This window comes from Schistocerca piceifrons, chromosome 3, assembly GCF_021461385.2.
Source record: "Schistocerca piceifrons isolate TAMUIC-IGC-003096 chromosome 3, iqSchPice1.1, whole genome shotgun sequence".
Lineage (NCBI taxonomy): Eukaryota > Metazoa > Arthropoda > Insecta > Orthoptera > Acrididae > Schistocerca > Schistocerca piceifrons.
In genome coordinates, this window is record NC_060140.1 from 438,249,011 (window position 1) to 438,271,511 (window position 22,501).

Below are 22,501 nucleotides of genomic sequence, written 5' to 3' on the forward strand. Positions count from 1 at the left end.
GAGATGAAGAAGCTTGCAGAGGATAGAGTAGCATGGAGAGCTGCATCAAACCAGTCTCAGGACTGAAGACCACAACAACAACAAGCCTAGGGACCGAAGACCTCAACAGTTTAGTCCCATAGTACCTCACCACAAAAACACTTTTGCCCGCTCCTACGGAAACACCGTGTATTCAGATGACTGTAGTATCACTTAGATGTAAAAATCCACTGCATTAGCGGAGCTGTCATTTGTACTCAGGTGAGTCATGTGAAAAAGTCTCCGACGTAATCATGGCCTAATGACGAGAATTAACAGACATTGAACACAGAAGGGTAGTTGTCTCTACAAGCCTGGGTGATTCCATTTTCGGAAATCGTTAAGGAATTCGATAGACTAAGGTCCACAGGGTCAAGAGTGCGCCGAGAAAACCAAATATCAGGCATTACCTGTCGCCACGGACAACGCAGCTGACGATGTCCTTCACTTAACCACCGAGAACAGCAGTGGTTTTGAGTTGCCAACAGACAAGTAAAGCAGCGTGAAATAATAAGATAAATCAACGTGGGATCTACGACAAACGTAGCCGTTAGCACAGTGCTGCTAAATTTGGCGTTAATGGGCTATGGCAGCAGATGCCCTTCGTGAGTGCCTATGCTGGGCTCGTGACCGTATCCGTTGGCCCCTATACGACTGGAAAACAGTGGCCTGGTCAGATGAGTCCAGATTTCAGAATGTAAGAGCTGATGGTAGCTTACGAGTGTGTCCCAGACCCCACGAAGCTGTGGACCCAAGTTGTCAACAAAGCACTGTGTAAGCTGTTTCTGGCTCCATAATGATGTGTTTACATTATATGGACTTGGTCCTTTGGTCCGACTGAACTGATCAGTGATTGGAAATGATTTGCAACCATTCATAGATTTTATGTTCCCAAACACCGAAGGAACTTATATGGATGACAATGCACGAAGTCAGAATATTCTGGCTAACTCGAGGGAATGCTGGCCACCCAGTTCGCGCTACATGAATCCCATCAAATGAGACGTAACCGAGAGATTAGTTTGCCACAAAATCCTGCACCGGCAACACTTCCGCAGTTATGAACGGCTATGGAGACAGCATGGCTCAGTATGGCTTCGGAGCCGGCCGCGGTGGCCGAGCGATTCTTGGCGTTTCAGTCCGGAACCGCGCTACTGCTACGGTCGCAGGCTCGAATCCTGCCTCGGGCATGGATGTGTGTGATGTCCTTAGGTTAGTTAGGTTTAATTAGTTGTAAATTGTAAGGCACTGATGACCTCAAATGTTAAGTCCCATACTGCTCAGAGCTATTTGAAACTTTTCTTTTTTATTTTTTTTTTTTTTCCTGCCCGGGCAAACGGTGAGCGATCGAATGGTGCGTGGCGTCGCTCATTCCCCACAGCGTTCTTTCCACAGCACACAAAGCCCCTTTCGATAATTGCATGCACACACATTACCGCGAGCCGAGCCGGTGCAGCATTTCGTCCAATTTGTGTTGATTTGTTGATCGTAATCTGCTGGAATTAGCGGCCCGTTCTTTCCATTCACAAAAGGCACCGCGTCAGCCGGGCGCATAACGGAGCAGAATTATCCGCGCGGCCAGCAGCAGCAGCGGCGGCGCGGCAAACTGGGTCCGTCACCGGCCGGCCGCGGTGCGCTCACCGCTCGCCGCGCACAGTGCGGCCGCAGGCGTTGCGAGTGGCGCTGGCCGGGCCGGGCTAGGCCACGCCGAACCGTGCGCTGCAGACCGCTTCAATTGGCGCGCTGTAATTATTAAATGCGCCGCCTGCCAGCCTACGTCACCCACGAGTACGTTCGATTGCTCGCTCTGCCGTGCGTGCCCACAACCGACCCGCTTGTATGCAGCGAACGGGCGCAGCGTGATTGAATCATGCTCCCTCTACATCCACGAGGCATGGTTGGCGGTTACCTCTGCAACAAACGGTTTCCAGTTGCATCATGTTGTTTTTCCAACGCCGATTTAACTGGACTATTAAAACTGCGCAATATAACCGTTCCCTGATATAACCAATTTTCCATTTTTATTACTATTTTTTCCTGCTCTAAATTGAGCAAAAAATTGAACATTTTGGCTCCCTCACTTCTAACGTATATGGAATCAATATATTAAATTAAATAGGCAAATGAAAGAAAACTTAGTCTGTCCACAGTTTGCTGCTTTGGTCGATAAGTGATAAGTGGTTGACTACTACATGTTGTAATCGGTGATCATACCAGTGCAAAGAGTGAAAACTAAGGTTGAAAAACTATTTTTCGTGTTGATTTGTCCGCTTTGAAGGGATAAAACCAGATAAAGGCAGGCTATGCAGACACAGAGAGCTGATCAACTGCTTTCTCTTTTTATTCAAACTGTGAATAAAATATCAGGTATTAAGCTTTCCCCATATAATATTTCACAAATTCGTTGTGGCTCCTTTCGCTTGTAATCTTGTAAAGAAAATGGAACATTTTACTTCACTGATACAGCATTTCGTAAAGGTTTCCAGACCAGAGATTGTGCCATTGCGTAATGTCTGAAGACGACAGTGCGAAACTACCATGTGGATAACATGGGGATGTCTTGCGCTCTGCATGCACACACGTATCATCTAATTTTCCGCACTAGGTGATAACCGGTATATTACTGTCTCAGTAATGCTATGCCAACTCTTCTGACATATGTTTGTTGCTCGTTTCTTTCAGCATTGTTATTGAAGTATCATTGATCGCTTTTCCCACTGTCTGTAATAACGCAATATCTCAAAACGAAGTCAGTTTTAGGTAAAAAGATTACTCCTTCTTTAAAAAAGGTGTATTTGAACACTAAAAATTTTAGCAGTGCTCCAATGACTAACTGATATCTCGTTTTATTTTACCCGGTTATTAGTAGAAAAGCAAAGGTCTCTTACAACCAGGAGTAGACAAATACCGATAAATACCGATTATTCAAAACTAAAATATCAGTATACGTTTTAACCGGTCTGATTTTCCCATCCCTATTACAAGGGCTGTCCAGAAAGTAATAGACGTTTAGAAACATAAATCAAATTTATGAAAAACCAAATTTTATTGTATACGTTTTAAAGGTACAATCTTAAATTATTTTTCTACGTGATCACAGTGATGCACTTATCATGCCGGAACACGAATTTTTCAATACCGTCTCTTTAGAAATCTCCCGCCTGCTATTGCTTCCATTTCTTTATACCGGCCTGCGCTTCGGCATCAACATAAAGCACTGTGTAGTTAACTGTGTCCTTATTACCGGAAAAAAGTCGTAGTCGCTCGGCGCCAAATCCGGACTGTATAGTGGGCGATGAAGCACATCCCATCCAAAATCCCGTGGGAGCTCTCCAGCACGATTGGCCGTGTGTGGACGTACGTTGACGTAAAAAAGAAAAAAAAATTGCGCTTAGTTTTTCCCGAAGCTTCTTTGTATCGCCCTCCGCAATTTTGCAGTGTTTGATAACACCTCTGTGAGTTGATTGTTCCGCCACGCACAAGGAAATAAGAGAGAATCACTCCCTTAGAAGCCATGATCTTATCAATTACGAATTTTTTCAACCGAAATTTTCCAACAAAAAATGTGTTGCATTATTAATCGAACGCCCGTCGTATTTACAATCTCCCTGCTCGGGTATGGTAGCAGCAGCCAGTTACGTCTCAGAGACCAATGAGTTACAGAAAATTTCAAAGTCATCGTTAGTTAAGAAGTGGAAAATAATCCGTGTTTATGACAGGATAATGTTGATGTGATTACACTTTCTCATCTGAAGTATGTGCACATCCCTTTGTAACGCGGAAGTGACCAACAGAGGCCAGTAGGGACACAATCGTCGATATAAGAGAAGGCCGAGAATATTGTGTCGTCAGTAGAAAAACAGTCACAGAGAATGGATATCTTATGAGTGCTCAGAATCTTCGCATATGGTGTGTTCTCTGGATGTCAAGTATAGTACTCCGTCCGAACTGGCCTTGGAAAGCCCAACAGTACCAACCGGTCGACGTGTTATCCTCTCAGCCTAGGAGCGTCACCGCATGCGGATACGGAGGGGCATGTGGACAGCACACCGCTCTCGCGGCCACACCTTAGTTTACGAGACCGGAGCAGATATTTCTCAATCAAGTAGCTCCTCAGATTGCCTCACAAGGACTCATTGGACCCCGCTTGCCAACACTGCTCGGCATCTAAATAAATACTGGCCCACTCGGACAGGGCTTAACTTTGATGATCTGATGGGAACCGGTGTTACCACTGCAGCAAGGCCGTTGGCACTGGTCCCCATATACCACTCAAGAAAAAGTTAAATGTGGATACGAGCACATTTTTACAGCATTGTGTACTGTGTATAGCTGAGAAACAATACGCAGATGGTGATAATCCAGCATTTGTGACGCAATGGTTCATAGTCAACAACGTTACTTAAATCGACTGGCCTCCTCAGTCAAGACGTGAAAATTATGGAACACATTGACGATGAGTTAGAGCGTCGACTTCGGTCCAGACCACAGCGCCCCACATCACAATCTTCTCTGGTTTCGGCTCTTGAGGAAGCATGGCTGCTGTTCTTCCACACACATCCGCAAAGCCGTGGAAAGTGTCCACAGCATATTTCAGTCTGTCATAAAGGCGAATGGTGGACGCAACTAACACTATTGTTCGCTAGTAGCTGTCCGGATGCTTTTGACCAGATAGTGTACATTTCCTTTGTTATGATGATGTAATATGTGGTCTAATAAGTTGTAGGAAATACCAGAGAGCACGTTAAATGGAAAAGAATGTAGGAGTTCATGTACAAGGTAGGAAATGAGAAATGCGATATGGTGTTACGAGAGTTCGCAAAGAACGTATGGGTCATAATCTCCAACTGGAATAAGACAGGTGTTTTAAGATTGGAAGCATGGAAGATTTCAGGGATGGGATAATGGCGGAGAAAGGGAATTGATATTACGCCTGCGAAAGGCCAATGAATGCTAGCGGCAGGGTGGGGTAGTTGGGGGGGGGGGGGAGGGGGGGAGGCTGTTAAGTATTGATAGAGGTGTGGCATTAGTCCGTATGGAGTTAACGGAGTTGGATAGGGAAAGGGGTATCAAAATTAGGTCTGACGGACAGAGGAAGACGAAATGGTGTCAGTTGTGGACACAGGTGGCGCTAAATTGACAAGAGATACAGCCTGTACAGCTAGGGCGATTTACTCGTGTTTCGCTGTGTGCAGAGGTTCGAATGTTTGAGTGGATTATCAAGGTAACACATCTGATTATAACTACAGGAAAATGGTGGTGGAATTGGATGGGTGGAATGATGTATCAACCAGGCATGTGGAAATAGTCAATGCTGGATCCTTAGGAGGAAGGTCTCCGTTACATTTTTTGGGAGTTTGAGAGGCGGGGATAATTGCAAGTGTTGCAGAATGAAAGATTTTTTCAAGTTAGGACTATCCGTGTGAAGGTGATTTGCATTGAGAACAGAGGTTTATTGTGTCGTGATCTTCGTTCTGGATATATTGGCTGCAGCATATTGTTTTAAGTGTTAAAATTTCTGGGCACACCAGCCGGTGTGGCCGTGCTGTTCTAGGCGCTCCAGTCTGGAACCGCGTGACCGCTACTGTCGCAGGTTCGAATCCTGCCTCGGGCATGGATGTGTGTGATGTCCTTAGGTTAGTAAGGTTTAAGCAGTTCTAAGTTCTAGGGGACTGAGGACCACAGATGTTAAGTCACATAGTGCTCAGAGCCATTTGAACCATGTAGACACTGGAAGTAAATAATGGTGTCAGGGAATTATATGAACGTCGGGTTGGTTTGTTGATTTTAGAAGAGGGGACCAACATGCGAGGTCATCGGTCCCATCGTATTAGATAAGAGTGGGGAAGGAAGTCGGCTGTGCCATTTCAAACGAACCATCCCGACAATTGTCTGGAGCGATTTAGGGAAATCACGGAAAAACTAAATCAGGATGGCCGGACGCCGGTTTGAACCGTCGTCCTCCCTAATAGAATCCAGGGTGCTAACCACTGCGGCACCTCGCTCGGTAGAGCAGCGGCATAAGTGGGATAAGGATACTACAGGAATGGACAGACGTTCGGATTTATCAATAGAGGTTGCAGTAGGTTTCTCACACGACCTTGTCCACAGTGATCTGGAAGTTAATGGTTCAAAAATGGTTCAAATGGCTCTGAGCACTATGTGACTTAACGTCTGAGGTCATCAGTCGCCTAGAACTTAGAAATAATTAAAGCTAACTAACCTAAGGACTTCACACACATCCATGCCCGAGGAAGGATTCGAACCTGCGATAGTAGCGGTAGCTCGGCTCCAGACTGTAGCGCCTAGAACCGGACGGCTACTCCGGCCGGCTCGAAGTTAATGAACTTAATTACAGTAGTGAGGCCTAACAGGAGCACAGTGAATGTGGTTGTCTGGGTTTAGGAGCAGAGTGAGGGGTAGAGGTGGCGTAGTATTAGTCAAGTATTTGATTTGGGTCGTATCATTCTTAGGCACGATTTGTATATACTGTAGTATTTTTGTGTTTTAAAATTTAGGTTCATTCTGGAACGAAATGAAAGCGTAAGTGGTAAGACATGTCTGCTGTAATGTGCTAGTGTAAGATGATGTTTAAGAAGATATGTAATTTATTGCGACAACTCCTTAGATTCAGTAAAAATAGTCTTTTATAGCTTCATCGGAATATAGGGAGGGGCTTCTGTACTGATTCGCTTGTCTTTTTAGTCCATGGAATGGAGTCTGTGAGACAGCAAGTTGGTGCTGATTAGAACTTGTGATGATGACGTATTCCAGACGCTTTTGCTAGCATAGTGTACACGTACAGAGTATCACTGGGGTGGACCTGAGCTGTAACTTTCACACAGTGCTGAGGCGGCATCAGAGGATCGCCTTTAGTGACGTGCGGCGCTCTCCTGTTGGCAGGCGACGGAGCTGCCCGACGTGGCGCCGCCGCTGGTGCTGCCCGGGGCGCCGGCGGCCGTGCGCTGCAATGGCGGCGTCCTGACGCCCGTGGCCGCGGGACCTCCGCCCGCCAAGGAGCTGCACCGCGACAAGGGTCAGTCACTCGCCGCAGCGAGCTCTCCATTTCCATTTCAACTTTTTGCTAAAGTAGTCACCATGTTCAATATTACTTATTACACATGTTCTGCGCCAAGCGGTTTCGTTCTCAGCGCCCTCCACACATTGTTTGTTTCTTTCTCAGCGCGTTTCTTCACTAAAATCTTTCCGGCCAGAATACAGGACTTGTTACAAGTAGGGATCAGATGCTTCAGCTAAGCTTCCACAAATAAAACCTGTGAACTCAAAAAACACACCCGTACGCCCAAAAATTCCTTGTACTCCGTAGTCATCACAAAAGATTTACAGGTTCCAGTCACATTAGTGAGACCATTCTTATATTCGACATCAACGTGCAATAACCACTAATACCGAGCGAGGTGGCGGAGTGGTTGGACACTGGACTCGCATTCGGGAGGACGACGGTTCAATCCCGCGTGTGGCCATCCTGATTTAGGTTTTCCGTGATTTCCCTAAACCCCTCCAGGTAAACGCCGGGATGGTTCCTTTGAAAGGGCACGGCCGACTTCCTTTCCCATCCGTCCCTAATCCGATGAGGCCGATGACCTCGCTGTGTGGTCTCCTTCCCCAAACAATCCAATCCAATAACCACTAACATACTGCATGTGGTAGCGCGAGGTACATAAAGTGTGTCCAGCTGAAGCTGGCAACAGTGCACTCATTATCGTAATGTGGAACGGCTATTTTATCCAACGTCCAAAATGGCATGGAAATTGGGTTTTGGGACGAATGTGGAATCAATTGTAAAACAGCTAGGTTGGAAAACTGCTCTCGTGCCACCGCCGTCGAAGTACACTGACGAAAAGAAATCGCAGCACAAAAAGTTTTATGTAAAGTAAAGAAATTTCTGGAATACATTTGCCGCCGACCGGTGTGGCCGTGCGGTTCTAGGCGCTTCAGTCTGGAACCACGTGACCGCTACTGTCGCAGGTTCGAATCCTGCCTCGGGCATGGATGTGTGTGATGTCCTTAGGTTAGTTACGTTTAAGTAGTTCTAAGTTCTAGGTGACTGATGACCTCAGAAGTTAAGTCGCATAGTGCTCAGAGCAATTTGAACCAATACATTTGCTAGGCAGCATATTTAAGTGATTAACGTTACCAGATCAGAGTTTGATGTAAGCATGAGATAAGCCATTGAAAATGTGAAGTGCTGGTCCATTAATAACGAGTGTGACTGTCGGAATGTTGAATGCAAGCATGAAAACTTGCATGCATTGCGTAGCAGAGTTTTAGGATATCAGTTTGTGGGATAGAGTTTCAAGACTTGATCGGTCAATACAGGGACGGTTAATATTGTTTCTGGGTGACCGATAATGGTCCATATGTGTTTGACTAGAGACAGCTTTGGTTATCGAGCAGCCCAAGGCAACATTTCCGCCATCTGTAGCGCACGCTGCATTACAACATCGGTATATGGGAGACCGTTACCCTGTTGAGAAATCCCCCCTCGAATGATATTCATGAACGGCAGCAGAACAGTTCGAATCACAAGATTGAAGTAGAAATTTGCATTCAGGCTGCATGGGGCAACTTCGAGAGTCATACGAAATGGCACCGCAGACCATAATGCCAGGTGTGCGTGGAGTGAGTCTACTACATAGACAGATTGGTGGCAGGCCCTCAACTGGCCTGTCTCTAACCGACATCACCGGCACCGAGGCACAATCATATTTCGTCAAGAAACAGACATCTAAGCTACCCTCCAATGAGCTTTTGCTTGACACCACTGAACCTGCAGATGGCTGTAGTTTGGGGTCAGTCGAATGCACGCTACAGGCCGTCTGTAGCGGAGCTGTCCTTGAAGTAACCGATCTGTAATAGTTCGGTTGTCTCTATGTGCCAACTGCTGATAAAATGCCGCTGCAGACGCAGGACAACGCTCCGGAGACATAGAGTGGTCTTTCCACTCTATAGTGTCAAGTGGCTATCAGGGGCCCGGTATGTTTGTGGCTGTAGATTTTCGTGACCACTGCTGCCAATAGCTACATTTGTGCCATATCTCTTATTCTGCAATATTACAGAACGAACATCCCGTTTCTAGTTTTATTGCGTGACCTCGTTTAAACCCAGTGAGGTGCTGACAGTGGCGTCTTCGATGCCTTAAAGGCATTCTTGACTGACATCCACTCACCACGTGCAGTCTCAGAGTTAACCAACGCTAATGCTCGTTACTGAATGTGTTTAACGCAATCCTCCTGTGCTTCGTCATATTGGCGCTATTAGTGCCTCTCTCATCCTTCTGGCGTAAGATTTTAATAGACATCATCTTTCACATATATAAACACGCTTGCAAACTTTCGTTTATGTCGCACAACTACTTCTTGGTGCTGGGACTTTTCTTTCCGTCATGTGCATGCTAACTGGCGCTACTCAAAACGATAGATGACAGGGCTGATTACCTTCCTGCACGTTTCCCAGTGGTCCCCGCAGCTAAGGACGATTATTGAGGCTTTTAACAGGTCATCACATTAATGAGACCAGTTTCATTAATGTAGTAGCCACAGTTCTGGAAAAATTCCATCAATTTTACCGACCTCAGTTCAATCATTCAGTCCGTTATGTATTGTATTTCACCCCGTTGTCTGAGCCACGTGCTTTCAGAGCCACTATTGTTTCTTCACTCTCGATACCCTTGTCTACTACAAGTCCCATATAACTGTGCGCAGTACGCCTGTTTTCCTGCAGTTTCCCTTATAAGTACAGCGACATCGCACTCCATTACCCAAACTCTTGCCAAATTAACTTCGAAAGTTCGTTTCTCCAAGCATTTTACTCCATCTTCCCAACCAAATCCAATCTCCTTCCCATAATTTCATTTTACCAGAATTTTTTGCGTGAAAGAACTCCAGCCACAGGCCCTGGGTGACCATGTGTTAGGACCCACCACCGTGTCTTCGTACACGAATTACGTAATTGGGTACAATTTGGAGGAGCGTGTGATCTGCACAGCGCTCTCCTTGCCGTTTCAGTTTTCGTAACTTCGAGCCGCTAGAACTGTGTCAAGTAGCTTCTCTTTTGGCATCACGAGGCTGAGATCGGGTTCTCCCCGCAAGAAAAATTGCCGACATTCCGGTAATCAAACCTTTGTTCTCCACATGACTGACCTCTCAGATACGGAGATGGTCGGTCTACTGAAGACGACCTTCATTCAAACTATAGCAGCTCCAACTTCAACACCTTCGTCACCGTTACTATCACTATTACATCACCAATGCAGATATCAATCGTCACATCAAGACCATTTGATTAAACTGGTAATATTCGTAGTTTTCTACCATTTTTCTGAGTTAGTGTTGACGTTGGAGTTTGTTGTCTTCAGTACCTGAATCACTGTACGGCGTTCACTTATCTGTTGTCAGACCGAATCCCGAAAAAGGTAATTTGGTGACCCATCAATTTTCACGAGCTTTGGCATACGATTCGAGAGCCATCCGAAAGTGGCTCCAGTGAAAAGCTTACTGATCAGTCACTAAAAAGTCTTCCAGTGGTTGGAAAGCATATCCTGTGAAAAGATTTGTGTACTACCTCTAAATATTCCTCGACAAAGTTAGGTTTTATATATCCCGACACAGAAAATATTTCTGACCAGGTGGACTCGTTTGAACGTTCGAAAATAGGGAAGCTTTGCTTGTACAGACGAGGAACACAACATAACAGTTTCTGAGTTACCAATGAGTACGTGCTTTCGATCCGTTGCACGTGTAGTTAGGGTGTCATAATTCGTTATCTCGAATGGTGGTTAGAGGTATAATATCTCCTTTTAGTTCGTAATCAAGCTACTTGCCCGTGTATTTAAATCTAAATTATCACATTATTTTTTCTGTTTGATAAAATACGTATGCTATCAAGTAAGTTATACTGGCTAAAACGATTCTAACAATATTATTTCGGAAGTTGTTCCGGAATATTTTCTGAATATTTTGCTTTAAGGGGCTCTTAGTTTTCTATTTTCCGCCAGAGATAATGGAATTATGAATCACTTCGTTTGTTGCGTAAGTTAGCTTTGTTTCTGTGAAAATGTCTCCATAATAGCGTAAATTCCTCCAGTACGCAGTCGTCAAAATAAACATCAAAAGACTTATAGTAATGCAAAAAATTTCAAAGCACAAGTATTATGGTTGTCTTCGCTGTGGGCAACATTTCAGCACACCCCCACTGCCCCGCTTGCCCTTCGCATTCAGTGACCCAACATACGAATTTCGTATTGACCAATTCTTTATCAGAAATTCCGTACATACTGGTGTATATCACAACGAAGAGCAGAAGCTGCTGGAAAAACGAACCCGAGGCTGATTTGAGCAGTAATGAATGTGGGCGAAGAGTGGACTTGGCGTTACCGTTGTCATCAGTCAGAACCGTGACTGAATGGAAGTTTGTTTCCGAACACACAGCGCATACCATTGACATTTGCCTTGTTTCAACATTTTCAAGTGCAATTTGCGCACGAAAACAAATTCGATAGAGATATCAAACGAAATGCAATTATTCTGCAACATGCCATTGGACACCACGGATGCCTAATAACAAAATAAACTGAAAATTTTCTTAAGAAATTTCCGATTCTTTGTCTATCCGTGGGAGACACTACTTTCGTTGAATTCTTGGTTTCTATAATTTTCAAGCTGTGGTCATTTCATGTGGAAGGAAATAACAAGTTCCATGTCTAGTCTAGGAACGTACGATTTTGGTATTTAGTGATAAGCCATATCTAGACGCACACTTGTCCTGACGTGTCTACAAGAGCCAAGATCGAAAAATAAGAAGGCCGAATCAGAAACGCCCAGATTAAAAAGTGTGTAAGGTAAGGACATAGTCATGAATTCTGTTGCATAATCTGTACATCTAAGAAAAAATATCTGAAACAGATGAAAATTTCTGGCGTTCAGGAGAGGGATTAAAATTCAGGGGGGGAAAGATATCTAGGATAAAATTCACTGATGATACAGCTATCTATCTCAGGAAGATTTACAGGGCCTACTGAATGCAAAGAGCTGTTTAGCAAACATGGGATGTTGACTGAGAGTAAGCGAAAAAGTAACGGAATTATTAAGGAGCAGCAGGAGTGAGATTACTGAGTACTTAACGTTAATATTTGGTATCATTTAGTAAACGTAATGAAAGAGTTCTGAAATCTGAGAAGCAAAATAGAACATGAAGGAACGAATATATAAAACTGGACTAGTTCAGGAGGAGACAGCAGTAGTCGATAAATGACGTCTACTACTCAAAAGCAAGGCCTTAAGTTCTTGAACTGCCTGAGAATGTACTTAGGGACTTCAGAAAGCATACTTTACATGTAATCCCATGCTAAGATCAATGCACTGAGAAAGTAGCGCATTGTGAGAAGAGAATGTATGCTCCATGTTTGCTGAAGTTAGCGTTCTGTGTGGTATGGATAGCTGGTGCATCACAGTATGGGAGTAATATGGTGTGGCAAGTGACAACGTACTCCAAAGTTTAATTACGTGAACAGTACGATTCTTGTAGACAAAGTCCTAAATTTCACACTGATTCACAGTGAAACGTAGTGTATCATTCAATAAGTCTTACTTCGCCTTAATAACAATATGTAGCCTACTTTTAGAATTCCCTAAATACATCTTGAGTGCATCAGTGCAAGTGAATTGTTGACAATGAGAAAATCGGAAAACAAGAGAATCGAAGTTGGTAGACTGAAAAGGAGAGGTTCTTTGGTGAATCAGCAAGGAGAAAATTAAGGGTTTTTCGGGTATGGGTACAGATAACGTGACAATTGGTACCCTAGTATGTACTGACTTCAGTGTGTTAGTTGTAGGCAAGGCTTTCTGCGTGTCGCAAGGCTGCCAGCGCCATGGTCGTAGACACTGCTTATCAAAATTTTACAGAAAGTTTATGTGTGATGGCTTTGGTTGGTCGTTGTTAGCAACTGTAGGGAACGGCGGTTTGCCATTGGTCGGCGCTCGAAATTTCCAGAAAGTTGAGCCGAAAATTCTAAAATACAGGTGCGGGAATCTTGTTAGAGAATTTCCGACTGCGAGAATTGAGATTCTGTCATGGACTGGCTTAAAATAAAGTTCCAGCAGGCTTACTCAAGAAAGGACTGGAGAGCACAAGTTTTGGCAGCATTCGGACGGAGTTGTACGAACAGTTACTCGCTTTTGGGCTGAGCCCTTCCGGCTGTGGTCTTTTGCACTCCGGGCAGACTCATAAGAGCAGATGGGACGCGGCACACCATATTCCATTACTTCCTGTAACAGTTACTCACTTCGTCTCCTACATTTTGAGTAATGCCCCAGCGATGTGGCGAATTAAAAATTCTTGCTAGATCCTAGACATGTCTTAACAGTTTAATCAATCGTTCTCTTTTGATGTGACCTCTTGGTCATGACTTTGTTCTTTGGGGTTCTTATTCTTTATACCCACCAACCTGCAGATGCAATGATCACCATTGACTTAGGTTTGCATTTGAATTCAGCCAGAACAGATGGGCACGTCCTCCGGTTTGAGCACTTCCACTCACACTTTTCCCACTGATCCACTATTATTACAGTTTTGAGATGAGTACCTAAGCTCATTTTCTCCAAGCTAGGTATTCGTTTCAGTGTTTGTTTCGATTATTACCCGAAGTTGGTAATCAATAAATGTAGATGATTCAGAATCATTTTTTCATTCCAGTAGTCGGCTGCCCCCATCACAACTTAGTGATTTATTAATGTTTATAAGGTTACACAGCTACGATTCACATGTAAGGGCCAACACTCTTTCCGTTTACCTCTGCACAGAATATTTTTATACTTCTGAGCCATAGTGGCTGGAACGTTTCTACTTAACACCTGCTCTGTTTAACCTTTAAATCTAAAGGGAAAGGAAGGGCTGACCAAATAAAGTGAACATTTCAATTCCAATGTGTTTATTAGCTACCAAAAACAATCTCACATAAACATTGACAGATTCCACTAAGGCTGAATTTGACCATAATTCTAAGAAAGAACTCTAGTTAAGACACGTTATGTAAGACCCTTTCAATTCCAATACTTTAGCATTACATGTAAATTAACAGTGGACACACAGCCTTAATTTTTAACATGAACACTTAGAAGATATTTTTTTAAAACGTAACTTGGGCGTTCTTGAAAATCACTACACTAGAGAATCTTGCAGAGTGAACCACGAAATTATTCAAATGCCCTTTGGCTTGTAAGATGGGCTTTTAGGGCATAGAAAGTTACAACTTTGTACAATCATAAAAGTGTAACAACAGAAGAAAGGCCCAAGCTTGTAAGGCCGAAGTTTAACCATGAACGGTGGGACCGACTGAGGGAAGTAATACTTAACATCAAACCAAGATGTTACTCCGTTTGCAACCCCACATAGAAATGCGAACCCAGCAAACGCTACCGAAGAGGAACACACGAGGTTACGCGAAGTAATCTGAAGGGAAGCTCATCGCTTCGGTAGCCCGCTGCCTCGGCTCACTGAAACACAGGCTACAACCGACAACAGGAGACCAAAAAACTTTTATTCACTTTAACTTTAAAGATTGACCAGTAAATTAACACTATAAAATCAAGGCTAAGAAACAACTAATTACATTCGCGAGTCTTTTCTTTAAGTGAAACAGTACCTGATAAACAAGCGCTAAGAGTGGGAAATTAACTGCACACGAGAACCGACACTCACTAGAACTTAATGACACACATATCGGCCACCTTAAGTGGGCCTTCAAAGCTCAACACGGTAACCTTTACATATATAAAAACTCAGATTTCCCGCAGAGGACATATTGACATGGATTAACAGATATCGTAAGCAAATTGAACACTTGCTAATAATAGCTAATGAACTAACATTCTGCAAATACATCAATATTATGCGGAAGCAGAGCACACGCTCAGCAAGAGGCATCAAATGAAGTCGAACATACATAACATCACGCGTCCAGCAACATCTTACTATACCAAGAGCGATCGCAATCACAGTTAACTAAGCGCTCTTAGTAATTGGAATACTTAAATTGGTGTCTTGATACTGTGGCGATTTTGCGAAGATGTCTGACCATCATTTCGCAAGACCTAAACAGCTTGTCCCTCCAATAAAGCAGGCACATCCACAGCTCAGGAGGTTGCCGGAGAATGCACAGCGCCGGCCAACTCCGAGCGTCCCCAGTATAACCACGTGATAACTTCCTCCCGGCTTCAGCCACGCCGTCTTCGCTTCTGCCGGCCAGCCAATCGCCGAGTCGCGCACCGCCGCCTTCCGTTCCCAGAGCGTTGTTCCTCTTACTCGCGGTCGTCACTCGCTTATCCCGAGCCTGCCCAAGCCCCAAGACAAACCTCTGTACCAGGAAATCTATAATACTCATATCAAAGATACTACTAGCGCCGGTCCCGCCACGGCTCAGTGGCGTATTTGCTCACTGAGAGGGCTACTCGACGCATTTCAGCGGCATATTAATAGTGTGTACCTTACCCCAGTGTGAGCTTGCAAAAGATATGGTTAGTGTACGACGGATACCACTCAACTTTCCACAGTTCGTACAATAGCTCTAAACTGAAACCTTCAAAGACCAACAGATTGGTTGAGACTGTCAAGGGGCATTTCCTCCCCTTTTCACCTTGCCTTAAACCTCTGAATCTGGTTACATTTAAAAGCTTTGGTGTTTTTTACATTGATGAACACAGTATACACAGTGCAGATGGCATGTCTCATACATGCGGCCAAATCGTATGGTTTTGTGAATCTTTGAAAAGGAAGCTTTAAGAATGTCGAGGAATGAGTAGAAACCACATGAACACCACCTGTGGTGTGTGGACAGCTAACGTTTCTGGATATGTGTTTATGCATATTACTTTTTTCTAATTTTGACACATGCTACGTAAATTTAGAGTATGGCCCATGTTTAGAACCCTGCAATGATCAACAAAAAAAGTAACGAAAGTAGATAACCAGTAACTCCCCAGAAACGAACATTATTCTTCGTTTGTTGTCACAAAATACTAAATGGAATTGATTTGAAAACTGGCCTATTCATTGTCATACGTTGTATATTGCGAAATATCTGATTATTAATCGATTACAGTAATTAAACATTTAAGTGGTAAATCTATTCATGGTTCTTCAACAGTACTCCTGTAATTACCACTACCGATTGTGATAAGAAAATTCGAATTTACAACCAACGGAAGTGTAATAGTTATTCTGTAGTTATGTAGCTGACATTAAAGCATATGGGATAAATATTGCTTAATTATTTCACCGTTTTTATCTTTCTGTTCACCGACCTTTAAATGTTTATAATCTACACTACTTATCGCTTTGCGCTGGATGGCATACGCTGAATGTTACTCTTAAGATGACTATTAATACGTAAAATGTTAAATTATGACCAGTGGTAACTCAGTAATACTACACTGCGTGCGAATACATAAAACTACCGTTCTGTTTCCAAAAGTGAGGTGAAGTGCAGATAATCCCAATCCAGCACAAGAGAAAGTACAAAACGGCAAAAAACTGCTCTTTGAGCTTCAAACTCCGCTACAAAGGAATGAAAAGGTAGTGGTTTGTAGATTATGTGAACAGCAGGCAGAAACACCAATAATTACAGGATATTCTTTGACAATAAAAGGGAAACGTGTCTGGTTTAAAATTCTCTTTCATTTACTGCAGTAAACTCAAGATGGAGAAACCGATAACAGTTGATGAGAAGTGCTGTTTTTGTATTATAAAAAGCAATTTGTAGTCGTAGAACTATAGAGAGTTTAGGAAATGTCATTTTAAATATATACCAGTTTCAATCCTGTTTTCTGCATTTCCTTCTTGCACCTTCCCCCAACTAATCCATGCTTTTTGTTAGGCCATTTAGTAATTTTTCATACGGTCAGTGTAATCCAAAACATATTTCATTATAGGTTTATTTTCTATTTCTTATTTTTCATTTTTTAATGTTTAAGAATTATCTAGGATTCCATGGAACAAAAAATAGGTTTGATACGGAAATGCAAACGAATTACGATATGTTGCACAAATTTGCTGTATCATCGTTGTTATTTTTTAATTTTTCAAGGTGGTTCTTATGGAGCTTTCGGTTAAACGTATTCATATGTGGAGATTGTGTAGTTTGCGTCTTGGAGATTAGTTTTGGTTTGGTTCCTTCCTTTCCTGCATTCATTCTTTGGAACCTATTTTATTTACTAATCAGGAGTCATAAAAAGACATAAATGCCACTTATTTTGCAGTATAATTACGTATTTTGCTAGTATTTAAAATAGCTTTCCTAAACTTTTATAGATATTTTATGTACTCTTCATTGATGCAATTGGTTGTGCGATAGAATTAGTGAAATATTATTTAGTTAATAAACAAGTGCAGTATCAACGGACCTTCACGCTGTCTAACAGTTTATTCCACTTTTATAATTCGTGATCTTTGGAGACACTTCGCACTTCCCTGTGGTTAAGGAATGTTGGCTAGATACCATGTATCCTTTTCGATAAGTTCCACTGTCTCATATTAAGGACGTTAAGTGATTGGTAAACTTTAAACCATATTTTAGTTTCCGTATCATGTAATTTGTTAATGATAAAAAGGTAACATGTGTTTTATTTTTACTGATACCATTTTTGTCGTTGTAATTTTTCTAGCCTTTGGTAATGACGAAACGTGCAAAACATATTGGAATGATAAAACTGTGGTCAAGACATCTCAAAGATTTAGAAATAGTGTACTGTAAACAACCAGCGGTACCAACACAACCTTACTCCTTCACCGGTTACAAATATTTCAAGTTTGTGACCGGAATCTTGTGACGTTAGTTGCTGCAATGATTCGAAAAAATCGTGTGACCAAAGACAGAGGCAAGTTAATAGAAAAGTGCCGTTGTACAGATATGTACGTGTCACTGTACGATGTTTGTGTAGTCGTCAATGTCCAGCTTTCCCTCCAACGATGACAGTTTTGTGAACCGAAACAGGTAAGGAATAAATTCAATCTAGTACAGTTGCTGATATACTTGTCAGCTGTAACTGTTACTCCAAGGAAATCTCAAAGAGATTTAAATGCGTACAATGGTCGCTTCGTCTCGCAGCTCTTCTACGAAAATCTTCGCCAAAAGTTAGAAATGATAGAAAAGAATAAGAAGCATAACTAAATATAGTTTTAGCAATTACGAAACACTTTCTCCGCCCCCCTCCCCAACCCCCCCCCCCCCCCCCCCCACACACACTGTTTGTGGCATGGTCGAAAGAGCGAGGTGCCAAAGCAAGTTTCGTAAGTCGCAACGCAACCACCAGAGGTCGCTGTTCAGACGCGTTGACGTATGAGCGACACCAGCGCAGCCACACCTCTAAGAATTTCCCTACGTCGCCATAACCGCTTTTCTACGCTAAAGAGCCAAATAAAGTAGTATAAGCAGGCGTATTGAAACACACAGATATGTAAACGGGCAGAATACGGCGCTGCGGTTGGCAGCGCCTATATAAAACAACGAGTGTCTGGCGCAGTTGTTATATCGGTTCCTACTGCTATAATCGTAGGTTATCAAGATTTACGTGAGGCTGAACGTAATGTTACAGTCAGCGTACGAGCGATGGGACACAATATCTCCGAGGTGGCGATGAAGTGAGGATTTTCCCGTACGACCATTTCACAATGTGCCTTGAATATCTGGGACCGTGACTATTCGGAATCCGCTAAAACATCAAATCTCGAACATCACTGCGGCCGGAAAATATCCTGGAAGAGCGGAACCAACGACGACTGAAGAGAATCATCCAGCGTCACAGAACTGTGACCCTTACGCAAATTACTAAAGATTTCAACGCTGGGCCATCAACAAGTGTCAGCGTGCGAACCATTCAACGAAACGTCATCGATATGGGCTTTCGAAGCTGGAAGCCCACTCGTGTACCCTTGATGACTGCACAACACAAAGCTTTACGCTTCTCCTGGTCCCGCCAACACCGACATTCTACTATTGACTGGAAACGTGTTGCCTGATCAGACGAGTTTCGTTTCAAATTGTATCGAGCGGATGGACCAGTACGGGTATGAAGACAACACCATGAACGCAAGGACACTACATGTCAACAGGGCACTGCTCAAGCTGGTGGAAGCTCTGTAATGGTGCGTGTGTGTGTGTGTGTGTGTGTGTGTGTGTGTGTGTGTGCGCAGTTGGAGTGATATGGGACCCCTGACACGTCTAGGTACGACTCTGACAGGTGACAAGTACCTAAGCATCCTCTCTGATCACTTGCATCCATTCATGTCCATTATGCTTTCCGACGGTCTAGGACAATTCCATCAGGACAATGCGACACTCAACGCGTCCAGAATTGCTACAGAGTGGCCCCAGGAACACTCTTCTGAGTTTAAACACTTACGCTGGCTACCAAACTACCCAGACATGAACATTATTGAGCACATCTGGGATGCCATGCAACGTGCTGTGCAGAAGAGATCTCCACCCTCTCGTACTCTTACGGTTTATGGACAGTCCTGCAGGATGCATGATGTCACTTCCCCCCAGCAGTACCTCACACATTAGTCGAGTCCACGCCACGTTGTTTTGCGGCACTTTTGCCTGCTCCTGGAGCCCCTGCACGATACTAGACAAGTGTACCAGCTTTTTTGGTTCTTCAGTGTACTTCGGGCAGAGCGCAGTACCGCTCACCCCATCCGCGGTCGTTGATTTCTTAGGACAGCATCGTTTTCTAGCAGACAGCTGTACGATCCATGTAGTAGGCAGAGCTCCAGTGAAAATTGTCTTTTATACCTCGAGTGAAGAGACTTGTGTCTTGTCGGTATCAAGCGACATGTCAAAGGGGAACGACAGGGTGACGGACGAAAATATTGCCCAAAATTCAGGATAGTTTTTCACCGTGCTGGAATGTAGCGGACAAATAGGGTTTTCTTCAATGAATAAAGCATACATTGACGTTTTATTGGTATTCTTATTGAAAAATATTAGTATAATTATTTAAATAATTTTACATATCACCTCGACCCTTACGTATGTAACTTTAGTACATCGAAGGGAGTTTTTTAAAGAAATTGGCGAAATTATTGATACTTGGAAAAATGACAAAATTTGGACCCCACAATTTTGGACGAAAAAAATAAATATGGGCACAAAAAATCGGATACAATTAGAAATCAGTTTGCTTCAAGGGAACCCAAAAATTTCTAAAATTGGATAAAAATTGTAGCATGGGTCACGGCAACCATGCCGAAAAACATGGTTTTCACAAAAAAGGCGTTTAAAGTTCGACAAGTATTCATGATATAAAAGAAGGGATAAAGCTTGAAACTTAAGGTATATCATCGATGCCTGCTCCGTAATAACTACTGGATGGCCGCTTTCTGCTATTTTGACCTGATAAGCCCCTATTTTCATCTTCAAAGCCATTTTCGTGGCTGAGCGCATTGCCCTTGGAGTCTCTATCTTCACAGAATCGGCGCGTTTCATCGCCGATTTTGATTTGAAGGACATTTGCCACGTGCATTAATGCAGTATGGCGTACATTGAATAGACACAGGGACAAATTTGAAGCAATGGTGATAATTTCGCTTCGGCTGGATGTCATTTTTGAAGCGTATCTCCAAGTAAGACTATTGAAGCTATCCATTACATTTGATTAAAATCGCCCAAAAACGCTCCAGCACATCACGTTTACTCAAATCTGTATAAATAGGGGTGATATCGATAACGAATTGTGGAAACCGGTTCTCAAACGCCGAGGCGTGCCGTACACGCTTGGCTACAAACGCTCATAGAATCGTTGCTTTTTGGAGTTCGCGCATAATATTTTGGGGAATAATTCTTCGATGTATACACATTCTAATTCCGTAATAAAACATAAAATTAGATTTTTTTCGACGTTCACCCGATCGCTTGCCATTAATATTGAGAGACATTTGTAAGTACTCATGAATACTCATGCGGATCGGGTTTTACAGAGTTAATGAATTCATGTTGTGTATGGTACGAGAAAGTGAACTAATATTTTATGTGTTTTAGTATCCACTCGTTCTCCTTCTGGAGAAAAGTAAAGAGTCTACCGTGGTACTGACGAGTGTATTTTCGTCCGATACAACTTACTTAAGACTTGACATGTAATCAATCGTCTCATCACTGTAAGTGCGGATAAGTAGGCCAGGTACAGTGGTGACGAACTACAATGGCTACAAATTTGTGTAGATACTCGATTATGTAAATTCCAACCTCGGACCTCGTAATGAAAGTGTTGCGACGAACTGGAGTTATTGTGAAATGACAGTTGTCATACAACAAGAGCAGCAGAAAAAGTACTCTCTTGAAATTTTCAATCACTTATGTTATGTTATGTTATGTTTTGTTATTGACTTAAAATCGTAGAACAGGTTCCACAAAACTAACTCCATTAACGGCAATCGGAAATATAACTACCTCTTGGAGCGCACGATTATTATCTGCCTTGTTGATAGGAAGCTACGTCTTAACTGTTCTTATGACTTTCCTTTGTATCCATCAGATGAGGTGCATGACGGAATCACTCACCAAAGCGTCCAAGCAGAATAAATTTCAGCCATTGTTTACCATTTCTCTTTCTTTGTAACGCCTTTTCCAGAAGCGGTAACGAGTTATGTTCTATTTGCGACCTTTCACTGTTCTGTTTATTTGAACTCAAGTAAAAGCTGTTCTCAGCAAGGAAGAATCTAACTACTAATAAACAGCTATATTTATCAAGCTCGTATCTATAAAGAAACTTTGTTTCCGATACTTTTACACTACGTAGGACTTATTGGAATTTACTTTCGGTCCAGCCTTAATTTATCTGTAATAAGTTATCGAGTATATTTTAAACAAATAATACGATTGGGTTTAGAATTTTGGTCCAGCGAAGTTGCTCTAGGATCTAAAAGTTTTACTAACTGTAACTCTCATCGTCTGTAGTGCCTGACACAGTCCAAACACTTGTATGAAACGACCTTTGTTAAGGCTTGTTTCTGCTGGAACGATACCGTTGGGCCATAGTTCTAAGCTAATTTGCTCGTTGCTCTAAAACGACACCTGAAACGTCTTACACTTTTAGTGGAACATACATCACTTCCTGATTGCATAAAATCGGTAAAACGCAGTCACACTAATGGGAATTGAGAGACGTCAGCAAAACAGATTTCGTTGTTTTACGTTGCGCTCCAAGCTGTAATACTGGAATTCTGTACATGTGCATTTAGGTACTGTTAGCAAACATTGAATCCTGGGAATCTATAAATAAAATTTCCACTTGAGTATCCTACAGGGAACGATTCAGGATGAAAAGGAATGCAAGTAACTGAAGCATCAAACTTTTCTCAGAACATGTCAACTACAGAAATGTATGTGTATCAAAAAACTAAGCAACTGGCATTCTCTACGGAGTCCCACACACCACTTATCTTCATTCTGAAAACAGATATCCCAAGTAAG

The 22,501-nt window shown here is 42.8% G+C and overlaps 1 protein-coding gene across 1 annotated transcript in view; it reads left to right on the plus strand.

Annotated features, from left to right (window-relative positions):
• Positions 1-1,774: 1,774 nt before the first annotated feature.
• LOC124788726 (dipeptidase 1-like) overlaps positions 1,775-22,501 on the plus strand; it is a 407,387-nt gene continuing 386,660 nt past the window's right edge. Inside the window, exons 1-2 of the mRNA XM_047256006.1 lie at positions 1,775-1,855; positions 6,922-7,054. Coding sequence (XP_047111962.1) covers positions 1,775-1,855; positions 6,922-7,054 — 214 coding nt within the window. The remainder of the gene's footprint in view (positions 1,856-6,921; positions 7,055-22,501) is intronic.